At 37.8% G+C, this 15,543-nt stretch overlaps 3 protein-coding genes across 5 annotated transcripts; 2 read left to right on the forward strand and 1 right to left on the reverse strand.

Annotated features, from left to right (window-relative positions):
• The first annotated feature begins 96 nt into the window (after positions 1-96).
• Positions 97-5,890, forward strand: LOC104822346 (probable ubiquitin conjugation factor E4). Its single transcript, XM_010553527.1, has 16 exons — positions 97-1,176; positions 1,662-1,866; positions 2,018-2,169; positions 2,257-2,536; positions 2,819-2,971; positions 3,083-3,286; positions 3,380-3,492; positions 3,613-3,727; positions 3,934-4,023; positions 4,112-4,315; positions 4,434-4,529; positions 4,645-4,767; positions 4,862-4,954; positions 5,098-5,262; positions 5,351-5,440; positions 5,569-5,890. The coding sequence occupies exons 1-16, from the start codon at positions 320-322 to the stop codon at positions 5,743-5,745; spliced, it is 3,117 nt and encodes a 1,038-aa protein (XP_010551829.1). The 5' UTR covers positions 97-319; the 3' UTR covers positions 5,746-5,890.
• Positions 5,846-8,885, reverse strand: LOC104822345 (tRNA (guanosine(18)-2'-O)-methyltransferase). Its single transcript, XM_010553526.1, has 6 exons — positions 8,647-8,885; positions 8,009-8,501; positions 7,186-7,324; positions 6,975-7,036; positions 6,192-6,330; positions 5,846-6,108 (listed from the first exon to the last, which is right to left on the reverse strand). The coding sequence occupies exons 1-6, from the start codon at positions 8,780-8,782 to the stop codon at positions 5,971-5,973; spliced, it is 1,107 nt and encodes a 368-aa protein (XP_010551828.1). The 5' UTR covers positions 8,783-8,885; the 3' UTR covers positions 5,846-5,970.
• A 576-nt stretch (positions 8,886-9,461) lies between these two features.
• On the forward strand, positions 9,462-11,104 carry LOC104822347 (lamin-like protein). 3 transcript variants are annotated; one of them, XM_010553531.1, is made up of 3 exons: positions 9,462-9,759; positions 10,352-10,601; positions 10,698-11,104. In XM_010553531.1, exons 1-3 carry the CDS (start codon positions 9,585-9,587, stop codon positions 10,789-10,791), a joined length of 519 nt encoding a protein of 172 aa, XP_010551833.1. In that variant the 5' UTR covers positions 9,462-9,584; the 3' UTR covers positions 10,792-11,104. The 3 variants fall into 3 exon arrangements, with proteins under 3 accessions (XP_010551833.1, XP_010551834.1, XP_010551832.1); XM_010553532.2 differs by having other exon boundaries at positions 10,352-10,575; positions 10,672-11,104; XM_010553530.2 differs by having other exon boundaries at positions 9,463-9,759; positions 10,352-10,618; positions 10,715-11,104.
• Positions 11,105-15,543: the final 4,439 nt, after the last annotated feature.

Consider the following 15,543-nt stretch of genomic DNA (forward strand, 5'->3'; position numbering starts at 1 on the left):
TTCCTTTCCTTTCCTTTTCGTTAAAAAGGAAAATACCTAAACGGCGTCGTTTTGGCAAAGGCTAAAAGTCACTGGAATTTCTGTCAGAGCTCTTCTTAATCTTAAGGGAGGGGGGTTCGTCTCTTCGAGTTCATCAAAAACACAACTCGAGCATCTTCTAGCGATCTCTTTCGATTTTCTTTCTGTTCATCTCATGAGCCCTGGTTTCACGTTTGTCTCGCCGTGAAATTCCCCAGTGTGTTTTTTTTTTGTGATTGTGGGTGAGAAAATTAGAATCGATTTCCGAATTGGGGTTTAGGGTAATTGATCATCATAGTCGATGGCGACGAACAAGCCTCAGAGATCACCGGAGGAAATCGAGGATATAATCCTCCGGAAGATTTTTCTCGTTACCCTAATCGATTCCACAGATGCGGATTCTCGAGTAGTTTACTTGGAGATGACGGCGGCGGAGATTCTCAGCGAGGGCAAGGAGCTGAGGCTCTCTCGGGATTTGATGGAGAGGGTGCTCATCGATCGGCTCTCCGGCAACTTTCCCGCCGCTGAACCACCGTTTCCCTACCTTGTCGGGTGCTTCCGCCGAGCCGACGACGAATCGAAGAAAATCCAGTCGATGAAGGACAAGAATCTAAGATCGGACATGGAAACAGTGACCAGGCAGGCGAAGAAACTTGCTGTTTCTTATTGCCGGATCCACTTGGCGAATCCGGACCTGTTTGGAAACTCGGATAAGGCTAGCGTTGGTCCGGATAAGAGGCCGAAGAAGAGCCTCTCGCCGCTGCTTCCGTTGATCTTCGCCGATGTTAGTTCGGGATCATTGGACATGTTCGGCGGCAGTAGCAGCAGTGTTCGTTGTCCTCCTGGGTTCCTGGACGAGTTCTTCAAGGACTCCGATTTCGACAGCTTGGACCCGATTCTGAAGGAACTGTACGAGGACTTGAGGTCTAACGTGATCGATACATCAGTGCTCGGAGATTTCCAGCCGCCATTGAGGGCTCTCAAGTATTTGGTAAGCTTGCCAGTAGGAGCTAAATCTTTGGTCAGTCATGAATGGTGGATTCCAAGAGGAGCTTATATGAACGGCCGAGCCATGGAATTGACAAGCATTCTTGGCCCTTTCTTCCATATTAGTGCATTGCCAGATAATTCCCTCTTCAAGAATCAACCAGATGTGGGGTGAGTTTGCAGAAATTCTTGGGTGCTAAAAGATAAAACCTTTATACCAACTTTTGCTTATAGTGGTAAACTATCCTGTAGCATGGGTGCAAAGTTCATAGGTGAGATGAAAAGTTTTGGATATTCGTTAAAGTAGTCATTGGAGTGGAAACTATACTGGTATAGCTAGGTATATCCAGCAGAGGCCGAGTCAACAAGAAAGAGTACATTTTTAGGAACTTTCGGATTTAGAAACTGTGATTGTTTCGAATTGCTTGGTGATTGGTATGGTTTTTACGCGCTGGAATAGAAATAAGTAAACTCTCTTTTTTTTTTCTTTGAGTAGTTGTCTATCTGCACTGAGAAACTGTAATTTCCTATGAATCATGAGTGAAATTATCATCTGGCCATTCTACGACAATAAAAAATGAATCTTTTTCCTCTTGTCCTTTTGCTCGTCTCAATCACCTTGCTCATATTGATAACTTATCTTTTGTGGATATCAGGCAGCAATGTTTCTCTGAAGCATCAAGTCGCCGACCTGCTGATTTATTATCCTCATTCACCACGATAAAGAATTTTATGAATATTTTATATAGTGGGCTTCATGATGTACTCCTTGTTCTGCTTAAAAGCACCGATACCCGTGAGAGTGTTTTACAGTTTCTTGCAGAGGTGATCAATGCAAATGCTGCAAGAGCTCATATTCAGGTAGCCCTTCCTTCTCAATTGGATATATACATTCGCTTCTATACCTTTGATCTCTTTTTTATTTTATTTCTCGGTGTTCTGTCATGCTGGTAGTTGGCTGTATTTGCTCAGGCCGGCATTTATTGACAGTATTATATGTGACCTGTAACAGGTTGATCCGATTTATTGTGCGAGCTCAGGCATGTTTGTTAACCTCAGTGCTGTCATGCTCCGGCTGTGTGAGCCCTTCTTAGACCCACATTTAACAAAAAGGGATAAGATTGACCCGAAATTTGTATTCTACGGGAATCGTTTAAAATTAAGGTATGGACCTCAACATGTTATCATTGAGTTTCACCTTTGTCCTTTTTCTATCTCAATGATGAGTTGTTTGTTACAAATATACTCCAGTGAGTTGACTGCTCTGCATGCATCATCCGAAGAAGTTTCTGAGTGGATTAACAAGGATAATCCAGAAAAAGTCAATGGTTCAGGACAAGAAAGCGAGGGTGAAAGTCGCTTGTTACAATCCCAGGAAGCCACAAGTTCCAGAAGCAATGCTTCTGGGCATCTGCAAAATGCAAAGTCAACTGGCAAATACACTTTCATTTGTGAATGCTTCTTTATGACTGCAAGGGTCCTTAACTTGGGTCTCTTAAAAGCATTATCTGACTTCAAACATCTTGTTCAGGTACTTCTACTTATAGTTTCTGGGAATGGAACTTTTACTTGATTATTCTTGAAATGTTACTGTATATCCTCTTGCAGAGTGTTCTGACGCCTTTGTTTATTCTTGGGATGAGCGTATATTAGAGTGAAGAATGTTGTTAGCCTTACCATATCATTCTTCTGCACAAGTCTGCTATTTATGCATTTTACCATGTCTTTCGCATGCAAAAGAGTCCTTTGTGAACAGCATTTGCAGAGAAAATTGTCTTTTGGTTCTTTATGTTTTCTTTACTCTATCATATAGGACATCTCGAGATGCGAGGACACCCTCGCAACACTAAAAGGCATGGAAGTTCAAGCACCTTCTCCACAATTAAAGCTCGATATAGCTCGATTAGAAAAAGAAATAGAGTTGTATTTGCAGGAAAAGCTTTGCTATGAGGCCCAAATCTTAAGGGTATGTATACCCTTCTCTTCCATCTTCATGTGTAAAGACATTATAAGTACATAAAAGAGTTTTTTTCTGTTTGCTGGTCTAGTCGCTTTGTCTCTAACTTGCTTTTTTTAGGATGGAGATTTTATTCAGCGTGCATTGTCATTCTACCGGTTAGTGGTGGTTTGGTTAGTTGGACTAGTTGGTGGGTTCAAGATGCCTTTGCCATCAACTTGCCCCATGGAATTTGCCTGTATGCCTGAGCATTTTGTTGAAGATGCAATGGAGTTATTGATATTTGCCTCAAGGATCCCCAAAGCTTTGGATGGGGTGATACTGGTAGGCCTGATTCGAACTCATTCATCCAAAAAACATGGCCATTCTTGTCATGATCTATCTGTATTGATGCTTATTGTTCTATTTTCTTGAAAGGACGACTTCATGAACTTCATTATCATGTTCATGGCTAGTCCAGAATATATCAGAAATCCTTATCTTAGAGCGAAGATGGTCGAAGTGCTGAACTGCTGGATGCCCCGAACAAGGTCTTCTGCATCTTAAAGAATTAAAGATGAATTTTAAAAAAAAAATATGTTGTTCATTTTGTAAGTAATCAAAGTCTGATCTCTCAGAGTCTAATGATCTCCTTTTTTGTTCATTTGCAGTGGTTCAACTGCTACATCTACTCTGTTCGAGGGCCATCAGTTATCGCTTGAGTATCTTGTCAGGAACTTGTTGAAACTATATGTTGACATTGAGTTCACTGGTTCTCACACTCAGGTGATTGCATGATGTGATATTTCATTCGGGTGACCATAATGTTCTTGGAGGAAGGAGCTTCTTTCTTGTTTTGTCATACCTCGGATGGACAAATATGTCTATTTTGGAAGGCTTTATGGCAAATTACTATCCCATTTAACGGTACACTGTTTAACATTTTTTTACAACCGATGTTGATTGACCTCTTAATTTCTTTGGGTGTACAGTTCTATGACAAGTTCAATATTCGCCACAATATTGCCGAGCTGCTGGAATATCTGTGGCAAGTGCCTAGCCACCGTAATGCTTGGAGACAGGTAGATACATAGTTAGATTGACCTATCTTTGAACTGCAGCTGTCATGTGTGTGAGTTAAATGTTGTTAATCTTAACAATGCTTTCCAGATTGCAAAAGAGGAGGAAAAGGGCGTGTACTTGAACTTCTTAAACTTCTTGATCAACGACAGCATCTACCTTCTAGATGAAAGTCTTAACAAAATTCTCGAGCTTAAACAACTCGAGGCTGAGATGGCAAATACTGCAGAGTGGGAGCAGAGACCCGCTCAAGAGAGACAGGAGAGAACAAGACTCTTCCATTCTCAGGAGAATGTTAGTTGCATGAAGCTTTTTACCCTTATCAATCTTGAAACCTTTCTATTGTTTTATGGACCGTTTCCTTAATTTAAACACTGCTCTCAAGCTAAAGAAATTTGTTTTTCCGTTGCAGATTATCAGAATTGATATGAAGTTAGCGAATGAAGATGTGAGTATACTCGCGTTTACGTCTGAGCAGATCACGGCCCCTTTTCTGCTTCCTGAGATGGTAACACTGACTGTTTTCCAACGCTATTCTTGTTTTACACATGCGAGTACAGAAAATATTCTCGGTTCCCGAATTCATATAATATCTGAATTTGTCGGTATCTGTTGTGGGTCAGGTTGAAAGGGTTGCTAACATGCTTAACTACTTCTTGCTACAACTCGTGGGTCCGCAACGTAAATCTTTGACCTTGAAGGATCCTGAGAAGTATGAATTCCGTCCAAAGCAATTGCTTAAGCAGGTAAGGGATTCTTACTCGGCTCTGCTCGTTCCCATCCCAAAGTGAGTGAAAAGCAAGCAACTGAGCATTCTTTTTACTTTTTCTTTTTTTGAAGATCGTTCGTATATATGTTCATCTTGCAAGAGGAGACTCAGAAAACATATTCCCAACTGCCATCTCCAGTGATGGCCGATCATATAATGAAAAGGTACACACACACACACAAAAAAGAAGGTTACCCGTATTCGCTTCAAACACGAACTGAACATCCAAAAATTTCATGAAAGCGAAATTTAAGCATATATATAATGAATGGTTAATGATCTCGATTACTGAGTAGTGGGGAAACAGTTGTTTAGTGCAGCAGCAGATGTACTTAGGAAAATTGGTGAGGATGGGAAAATCATACAAGAGTTCATAGAACTGGGTGCAAAAGCCAAGGCTGCTGCTTCCGAGGCCATGGACGCTGAAGCTGCGCTTGGAGAGATACCAGACGAATTCCTCGATCCAATTCAGGTGAGAATCATGCTCTTGGAGATGGAAAATCAATGCCGTTGGAGTAAAAAACAATCATGATCTTGATGCAATTGTTGTTGTTGTTTAGTACACGTTGATGAGAGATCCGGTGATACTTCCGAGTTCAAGAATCACAGTGGACAGACCTGTCATCCAGAGGCATCTTCTTAGCGACAACGTAAACATCTCCCTTACCCCTTCATATATATATCTATATAGAAAATTCGATATTTGTACATAAAAACATGTATCATATGATATATATATATATATATGGCTCTGAATGTGATTTTTTTTTTAAAACAGCACGATCCGTTCAACCGGGCACACCTGACGGCGGACATGCTGATACCCAACACCGAGCTGAAGGCAAAGATCATGGCGTTCGTCAAGTCCCATGAATCTCAGAGACGCAGAGGAGGAGAAGAAGAGAGCAAGGAGGAGAGAATACTTACCACAAGCAGCGACATGTTGATCGATTGATCTTTAGAATAAGTTATGTTGTTAGGCGTTCATTTCAGACAACAACTGATTGTCTTCTGTATTAACATCGAACTACTCTGTCCTTTTCTTCTCCTATGAATTTCATCTTTGAAAGACACTATTATTTAAGAATTTCATAATACAATGGGCTTTTTTCTCGCAAATTCTGAGATCAGTTGGGGAAATTATCACAATGAGATGCACGATTCCGTCAAACAGAAAAGGTTAGAGCTTTGAACGAAGCGAGTCTTGTTTCCGTTTTGCAAACTCGTAAGCGATGCTGATGGAGCTGTGGTTATGGCGCAAAGAGAACTCCGCCATTAAAATTTGCTTCTCTTCTTCCGTAAGATCTCCATGCCTTCCCTGTCACATTTCAGGGACATCGTCCGTAAAGATTCAGACAAATATTTTTTTTAAACAGTGTGTTTTTGTCTTTTCTTACTGACCAGACGGGAGGTTCTGTCACAGACAGCGTGGTGCATGAGAATGCCGGCGGCCACGGAGACGTTGAACGAATCCACCATCCCGTTCATCGGAATGCTACACTTCAAATCCGATAGCTCCAGTGCCTCTTCGCTTATTCCCCTTCGATAATCACCACCACCACCCGGAAATTCACAACAATATCCCAAATCAGCATCAAAGAGGAGGATACGATACAGATATCAGTCAGTATTCACGTCGAATTGGTAAGTTATGTCCCGACATAACCCGTATGTTTTTTTTCCCAGAACTGAGTCAACAAGATCACTCTTATACAATGGACCATGAATATACAAGATGTATTGCATGAAAACCCAATACAATTACAATCAGAACCATAACATTATTATAACACTGATGTAACCTGGGACAAAGAAAAAGCTTGTAACTTTCGCATAATTCACATCCCAAGATTGTTGTCCAGAAACAAGACATCTACACAATGTAAAGATTTCGGGCAACGACCCATCCTTCCCTAGAACTGGGAAGAAGCGCTCTTCAACTTTCTCCAGAAGTTGAACTCCAAAAAGAAAATTACCTTTCAAAGGATTTCGGATTCAGAGAAAGATGTCGGGTCGGACGTTTACTTAACTCGTTTAAGTGTGTAGATTACATAGACTTAGTGTGTCGTGCATAATATAAACCCGATGTTCAGATGAACATTAAACTATGATGTGTAAGTGTAAGGCTGATGTTAAATCTCAGAGTTGAACTATAACCAATAAAATGGGTCCTTCAGATATTACCTGCCTTCGTTCCCAACAACTAACGCGGTAGGGCATGACCAGTCCATGTCGTATATGGATACCTGCGATATCACACCAAAAGAAAACAATACACCCATATCATATATGCCTCTGTAAATTCATGAGATTTGCTAAATGCAGGCCTTATTTGTCAATGACACGGGCTCCTGCTGATAGTAGAAAAACAGAACAAGAGTTCTTCAAGATTTACCGTGTCCTTTCCCAAATGAGTCGTAGCGATTCTGTAACCCCGAGATTTCAGAGCTTGAAAACACTCTTTCGGGGTGTCCCAAAGCTCAATGTCCAGCCATTTCTCTGCCCCCATGCTCACATGCCGATTGTCTCTATACCTATACATATACACACATCCCTATATCTATCAAGAATCCAAAGCATAAGGAACAAGCAAACCCACATCAGATCATATGTATCTACACCACAATTTCAATAGCATACATCACTAGCTAACTCATGACCAGTCTTTTTCTGTATCCTATGATTCAAGAAACAGAAATGTCGAACCTCAAAGGCACCTTTTGGAGCTGTCACACGAGACTACGTGAACGGATTGAATCCCTAATGCGTCCGCTGACCGAAACGCAGCCGAGACGTTGCCAAAGTCGGTGAGGCCTTCGACGACAAGACAGAGCGAGAAGCTGCGGTTGTTCGCCACGTGTCGGAACCTCTCCTTCCTCTCCTCCATCATGTGAGGTCCGATCGCCTCCAGCACCTCACTGCTGCTGAGGTAGACCTCGCCGCACCGGAACTTGTCCAGGTACTTCGGGGTTTCCCAAAGCTCAATGTCCAGCCATTTCTCTGCCCCCATGCTCACATGCCGATTGTCTCTATACCTATACATATACACACATCCCTATATCTATCAAGAATCCAAAGCATAAGGAACAAGCAAACCCACATCAGATCATATGTATCTACACCACAATTTCAATAGCATACATCACTAGCTAACTCATGACCAGTCTTTTTCTGTATCCTATGATTCAAGAAACAGAAATGTCGAACCTCAAAGGCACCTTTTGGAGCTGTCACACGAGACTACGTGAACGGATTGAATCCCTAATGCGTCCGCTGACCGAAACGCAGCCGAGACGTTGCCAAAGTCGGTGAGGCCTTCGACGACAAGACAGAGCGAGAAGCTGCGGTTGTTCGCCACGTGTCGGAACCTCTCCTTCCTCTCCTCCATCATGTGAGGTCCGATCGCCTCCAGCACCTCACTGCTGCTGAGGTAGACCTCGCCGCACCGGAACTTGTCCAGGTACGGGAACCATGATGATGATCCCCTGCGCTCGCCCTCACCGTCGTTTACGGTGCACCTCCTCCTCTCCATCTTCATCAGCCTGGCGATGTCGTCGCGGTTGGTCGTCAGCAACTGCTCCACCGTGTCCTTGGACGAATCTTCCGGCGACTCCTCGGACGAAACAGGAAAGCTTTCCAGCGACAGAGCTGCTGCCCCATGAACCGTGGAGAAGATCCTCGTACGGACAATGCGTGGACCGGTTCCGATGCCTACAGGGCACGAATGAAAACCATTTCAGAAGGAAGAGAAAGCAAGAATCGGAGCTTCAAAACCCAATTAAGTGCAAAACAGATTGCAACGAGAATAAAGGAAAAAGTTCAAAACTTTTTTCCAGTAGTAAGAGAAGAATCGTACATGGAGCTGGAAAGATAACGGGGGAAGAGGAGGAGGACCGAACTGAAACAAGCGGCAGGCACGAATTAGGGCTTGGGAGGGGGATGAACTGGAAGAGAGAGAGGGAAGAACGGATTAGGGCTTTGCAGGGGGCCATGTGTCTTGCTCAAAAATCAAAACTTGAGATTGCGAGGGTCTTTAACATTTGTGCCCAGGACACACAGTGCGGTCGGGAAGGATTCCGATCTGAAGAGGGCCTCAAGATAAAAATGTTTTTAGATATTTTTGCCCACATTATAAATAAACCCGTTTATATTTACTAATTTCGAAATAAACTTGGAATACATTTCTAATTTAAAAACGAAAATTCAAACTACAGGAAAATACATATTTTCTCAAAGCCAAGTAAAAAATAATAATTTGTTTTGTCTGGACGGATGTCTCTTAAAAATAAATAAAAAAATTACCATTCAAATTTTTATAAAATTATCTGTAATTTTATTTTTGGACAGAGAACACACAGCAAGAGAAGAGTGGAAACCGAACCATAACCATCATGGGCCAATGATGTTATAGAGTATGGGCCTTATAATCGAATTATAAAGCCCATTAAAAATAATATAGTTTCAGTAAGAGCCCGACAACAAGAGGCGGAAGAAAAAAAGGAAAACAATTATTTCGATTTCTGATTTTAAATGAAAAAATGGAATAAATAAATAAATAAAATGTGTGATGGTTATTGGTTACGTCGCATGGGCCGTCAAACACGGTTCAACAGATAGGCATTATTTATTTATTTTACCTTTAATAAATATAATAATCATCGACTGCGAGACTTAATGCGACAATAAATCATAAGATATGTAAAAACTATAGATCTAGAAGTTTGTATTTTTTTTTAAAAAAAGAAAAAGATTGCCCAAAAATCGGCTGTATCCTTTTTCCACCGAGAGAGAGAGATGGCGAGATTTGCGGTAGTGGCTGCGGCGGCGGTTCTGGTCGTTCTGGCGGTGGCTCCGGTGCCGGAGGTGGCGGCGAAGAAGTGGACTGTCGGCGACAACAAGTTCTGGAACCCTAACGTTAACTACACTATCTGGGCTCAGGGCAAACACTTTTACCTCGACGACTGGCTCTGTATGCTCTCTCTCTCTCTCCCTCTCTCTCTACAGACACATTGTACACTCTTGGATCTGTTACGATTAGATCCGACCGGAAACGGGTCTAGTTTGATATTGAAGGGTAGCTTCAAAGATTCAATCTTTTCGGTTGTGGGTGTGTACCCTGGACATGATTGCTGTTTGCCAGCCGAAAATCGATTTGGAATGGAAGTTTCTAGATTCAGAATCTTGAGTTTGTTCTTGGGGCTGTCACCAGACTGTGGATGAAATGTGCAGATTGCCTTGCCAAATCGTTTAAACCCCTCAATAAATCAAATCCGGGAGCAAAGATTGCTATATATGAACTTAATTACAGCTACTGAAGGATCTCGACTTACCAAATCATGTTTTCTTTTGCCGCGAGTATTCACAGATTAGGATTTCTTTTCCCGGAATAGATTAGGTTTCTGTTAGATCTTTCAAGGGGAAAGAAGTTGGGTTTTGATTTTTTGCTGAATCTTTCAGAAAGTTCTTGAACGAAGGGTATAGCTCCAATCCAATCAAACCAGGAACCTATTTGGGACCGATAATGTGACACTGACAAGAGTTTTGCTACTGTTGTTCCTCAGACTTTGTCTACGACAGAAACCAACACAGCGTCCTGGAAGTGAACAAGACAGACTACGAGAACTGCATCTCCGACCACCCACTTCGCAACTGGACACGTGGAGCCGGGCGGGATGTTGTCCCTCTCAACGTTACCCGCCATTTCTATTTCCTTAGCGGTAACGGCTTTTGCTTCAGCGGCATGAAGCTCGCAGTCAAAGTCGAGAAGCTGCCTCCTCCTCCAAAGGCTTCCCCCGTCAAGAACGGTGGAAAATCCTCCATTGTTGCAGGCTTAGTGGCTCAGCTCGCAGTCAAAGTCGAGAAGCTGCCTCCTCCTCCAAAGGCTTCCCCCGTCAAGAACGGTGGAAAATCCTCCATTGTTGCAGGCTTAGTGGCTCAGCTCGTTCTTCCGGTGATTGGTTTGGCATTTGGCGCAATGTGGAATGAGAACCTGTGGCTTTAAGAAGGTGAAGAAACCGAACTGAACCCATCTGGACGGTCGAAGATCTTCTTCAAGCCCTTTGATTTCTTGCGCAAGAATCAAACCGTTCCTGTTTAATTCTGTCCCAAGTTTATGAATTTCCCATTCTTTCAGGCAAAAATCATTTTGTTAGGAATTGAGTTCTTGTAACGTTGTAGCTCTCAGTTCTGTTGTGGTGCCATCTTTTCTCTTCTGTCTTGTTGGGTGTTGTCTCTGTATGTCTTTTTTGAGATTGTTTGTATCTTCTTTTATTTAATTAAACCACTTGAAAGTGGAGTGCATTGGTTTTACTTTATTTTATTTTTTGAGGAATTTATTTTATTTATAGTAAAGTAATATAAATTTAAATACCTATAAATATAAAATAAAATCATCCAAGTTCTTGTGGTTTTGGATTTACATATTTTTTATATTGGGCTCATAATTCGGTTTTGTTCGATACTGATTGCGTTGGGCTATTACAAACTTTGGGCTTTTCACACAGCATTGGCCCATTCGATTGTGGAATATTGAATATCATAGAAAAAATCCCTTACAAAAATGTACCAAAAATATATCAATTTTTATTTTGAAAAACAATTATACCAAATATTGATACATACCAAATAAATACCATAATTTTTTTAAATTGAAAAAAATTTTATACATAGATTTTTAATTATACCGTCGATAATTGTACTCAAATTGCTTAAAATTGTCTCTTATACAAATCTTAACAACCTTAAAAAGTTTTTATTGGAAAACAATTTTATATTCAGATGTTAATTAAGATGTCGTCCATTCATAGAAAAATGCTTTCAATTCCAAAAATTGATGTATTTGTTTTGGCATATTTCAATGTTTAATATATTTATTTTTCAAATTAAAAAATGATATTCTTCTTTGGTACATTTTTGTAGAGTTGGTGTATTTTTATAGTTTTTTTTCTATATAAAAGAATAGCTATAACTACTAATACCATAAGATAAAGTGAATTGTTTATAACGAAAAAAGAATTATTATTGAAATTTTCGGTCAATATTTTCTATTCAAAATCCATTTACACAAGATGAAAAATCTAATATACACATTCTTAACGTGTTTCAATCATTTTTTTTATTGTTTATGTTCATTTCATTAACTTCATTTAATCCGTCGACTTTTTGTCGATGAAAAGCTGTCACTTCCCGTAACTGTCGTGCCAAAAGTATAAATATCATCATATTAAATAAAATATGGCATAAATATGATATTACTAAGTGATATTTTCTATTCATTATATGTGTTCCATTATCTTTTAAAGTTAACAATCTAAATACATACACTACATAATTTTTTAAAAAAATAATATTAATTTAAAAGATTTGAAATGGGAAAATTTGGAACTTGATTGTGGGAAAATTTGAAAGAGGGAAATAGACAAACAAATCGTTGATATATATATATATGAAGTGCTTTGGGAAACATTAAATGTAAATACAGATGAATCGAACGTAGCCAAAGACACTACCATTCAATTAATGCATATGTCGGGGGCCTAAGTGTTCATGAAGTCCTCGTAAAGACCTTTTTCTTCGATTTTATATTAGTCAATTAATATCATATTTATCACAAGTTTTATTTTAATTTTGTTATGATTTAACTTAATTACCAGAAGAAAAAAAATTATAAAAAAAAGGGTTTGATAAAAAGAAATTCTTGCATAAATGCATCAAGTTGTGTGACATGAAGAAGACGAGGTGTTTGGAAACACGTTTACCGGTTTAAGTCTTCTCAACGACCACACTTTCATTTATGTCCCATCTCTCCATACAACTTGCTCTTTAATTATCTCCTCTCTTTTTATTTTTTTCTTATAAATACTCTTTTTTATTTTGTTTCCTTCTTTATTTCATTTTATATTTTATAAAAATAAAAAAAATGAAGCCTAATTCCACTCCCTTGAAATCTAATCGTATGTGTCTATTTGATTAATATTATTTTACGATTTTACCAAAAAAAATGAAGTGTTTATATTCTCTGTGATTGTTTTAAAGATTAATCTCCACCAGTCTTATTTATTTTATTGGAAATATATCTTTATGGCTGGTGGTTTAATAATAATGGAACTAACATTGATATTAATATGTTATCACTCCATTTGTTCTTTCGAAAATGCTTTATGTGTCCGCTTGTGCTTGTCATGTCCTTTAGTTTTGTATGAACAAAATCCTTAAATCCCGTCTCTAAAACTAAGTAATAAAAAAAAACTATAAACGATTTCTTTGGTAAAAACTGAATCTAAATTAACCGCAACCGAATAAATTAAATATATCTATTTGTTCACCCATGTCTCACCTATTAATATGCAATATATGCTATATTTATAGAGAATGAGATTGTTTTATAATTATGATATATAATTAAAGTGACGTTTTTTTAAAAAATTATTCTGTGATATTGTTTCAAAATTTATTTCATCTATTATTATAATCGAACTGAACTGAATTTTTATTAGGTTATAATGTGATTACAATTTTAATTAGACATGACTGGACCAAACCAAACTGTAACCAAACTAATTAAAATTAAATGATTATTTGGTTATTAGTTTTTAAAATCCAAAATAACCGAATCCGAATCCGATCTGTTCGTCCATTCTTAATCAAAACCCTAGTTTCTTATTCTCTATGACGGGAAAGAATATGTATACATCTGCTGAATGCTGATATATGTACTCGATAAGGACATACTTGTTCATATATTAAGTCTATATAATGTAATATATGTAGGCAAAATTTTGATAAAGATATTTTTTTAGGTATGTATAAAGATCATCGACAATGACACGGTTGTTATTAATTTGACCACGAGATTTGTCCATTGCCCGAACATATTTAATTGATTATCTCAAATTTTTATTATTGTGGTTAGCATCAATATATGTATATATATATATATATGAATAAATTGTTCATGTTGTTTAAAGGTTTTGGACAATATAAAGTGTCTGAAGCAATTGCTGGTTAATGGCTGACCCTAATCCCAAAAGTCAACTCCACACCACGACAAAAACAACAACCCTTGAAGGTCGTGTTTGGTTACTAGATTTTCCTCACCATGTTTCTTTACATACACGCCTACACACAAACCCTATATATATATATATAATTTTATGGAATCAGTTTGTATCATTAAAGTAAATATATTTTTTAGTATATTACGGCTGTCTCTTAGGTGTACAAACATACTATATGTTAACAAGGCTCATCTTAATTTAGATATATATTTCGATTCCTTCACTGCATCACTGATAAGAACATGCAACGCAGAAACTTGTTATGCTCTGTTTCAACGACAGAAGACAGACACATGTGTGTGTGTGTGTGTGTGTATATACACCTGTATACATAAATATATATACTTACATGTAAATGTACTATATGACATATTAGTACTCTATATTATTATTTTGGAATTAGTTTTGAAGTAAAATGGATCAGCAAAACTACTTCCAAAGTCCCGATATATTAGATCTGCATATATGGATAATGTGTATTTCATCGCTCTATATATGAATTTTTTTTCTTGTGTATATTCAAACTAAATATAAGTACAAATACGTTACCAAAAAAAAATATAAGTACAAACATATAATTAAATATCATCGTTATACGCACCCAAAATAAATTATTTTAACAAATATCCAAATGATTTTTGCAAATCATTCCACGAGAACTCAAAGTATCATGGCTTCATTTTTTATTATCTGATATAGCATATTAATTAAAAGTATAAATATATAAATTCCATCGTTATACGTACACAGATTAAATTATTTTTAACAAATCCAAATGATTTTGCAAATCATTCCACGAGCACTCCCAGTATCATGGCTTCATTTTTTTTTATCTCCAATCCAAGAGATTGGATGTATGACATCATCAAACTCGATCCTTGTATATATTTCAATAAATTGAACTTGGAATTTTCAATTATGTAAAGAATTTCGATACTCGTTAAATATGGAAATTTTGGTTACTAGAGATATAGTAGAATGATTCTCGTCTTGAAAAAAAAAACAAAAAGTATCAAATGGACCAAAGTCGTGGGGCGATATCAACTTGAATACATATGTATATAAACGAAACTATAATCACCTAATCATTTATGATTTCGCAATCACGTGGACCCCGATCTCAATTGATATGTCTAATCCTACACAAACCCACCCATCATCAACATATACCATATCTACTATATACATATATATATATATATATAATATACAGGCACGTCTTTGAATTTATTAAGGCGAATCATATATGAAATATCCAAGCAACTTATGCAAGTTGGTCCATTTGTGTGTCTCTCATAGAGGAAGATGGTGTAGATTTATTGCAATAAATTATTTTATTTTCCCAAAGATACGGAAAACGAATTAGAGGGAGACACCTTGACCGTCGACAGAATCATTGCACCCTTTTATTTTAGTAACTTTCATTTCAAACCGACGAACGGAAAATCAAACAAAAAAGGAACAAACTGTTGAAAGAAATATGCATATATATTTACCTATACACATATATATATATATATATATATATATATATATGGAGAGAGAGACCATTGGACAAGAAAAAAAAAAGGACATTATATACATGTTTGTATTTTTACTTTTATATATAGATATGACGATATTAAAAAATTTTAATTGAAAATGTTGTCACTTTCAAATATAGTATATAGTTTTTCATAATAAATTATTAGAATTTT

This window comes from Tarenaya hassleriana, unplaced genomic scaffold (genome assembly GCF_000463585.1).
Source record: "Tarenaya hassleriana unplaced genomic scaffold, ASM46358v1 Cleome36, whole genome shotgun sequence".
Lineage (NCBI taxonomy): Eukaryota > Viridiplantae > Streptophyta > Magnoliopsida > Brassicales > Cleomaceae > Tarenaya > Tarenaya hassleriana.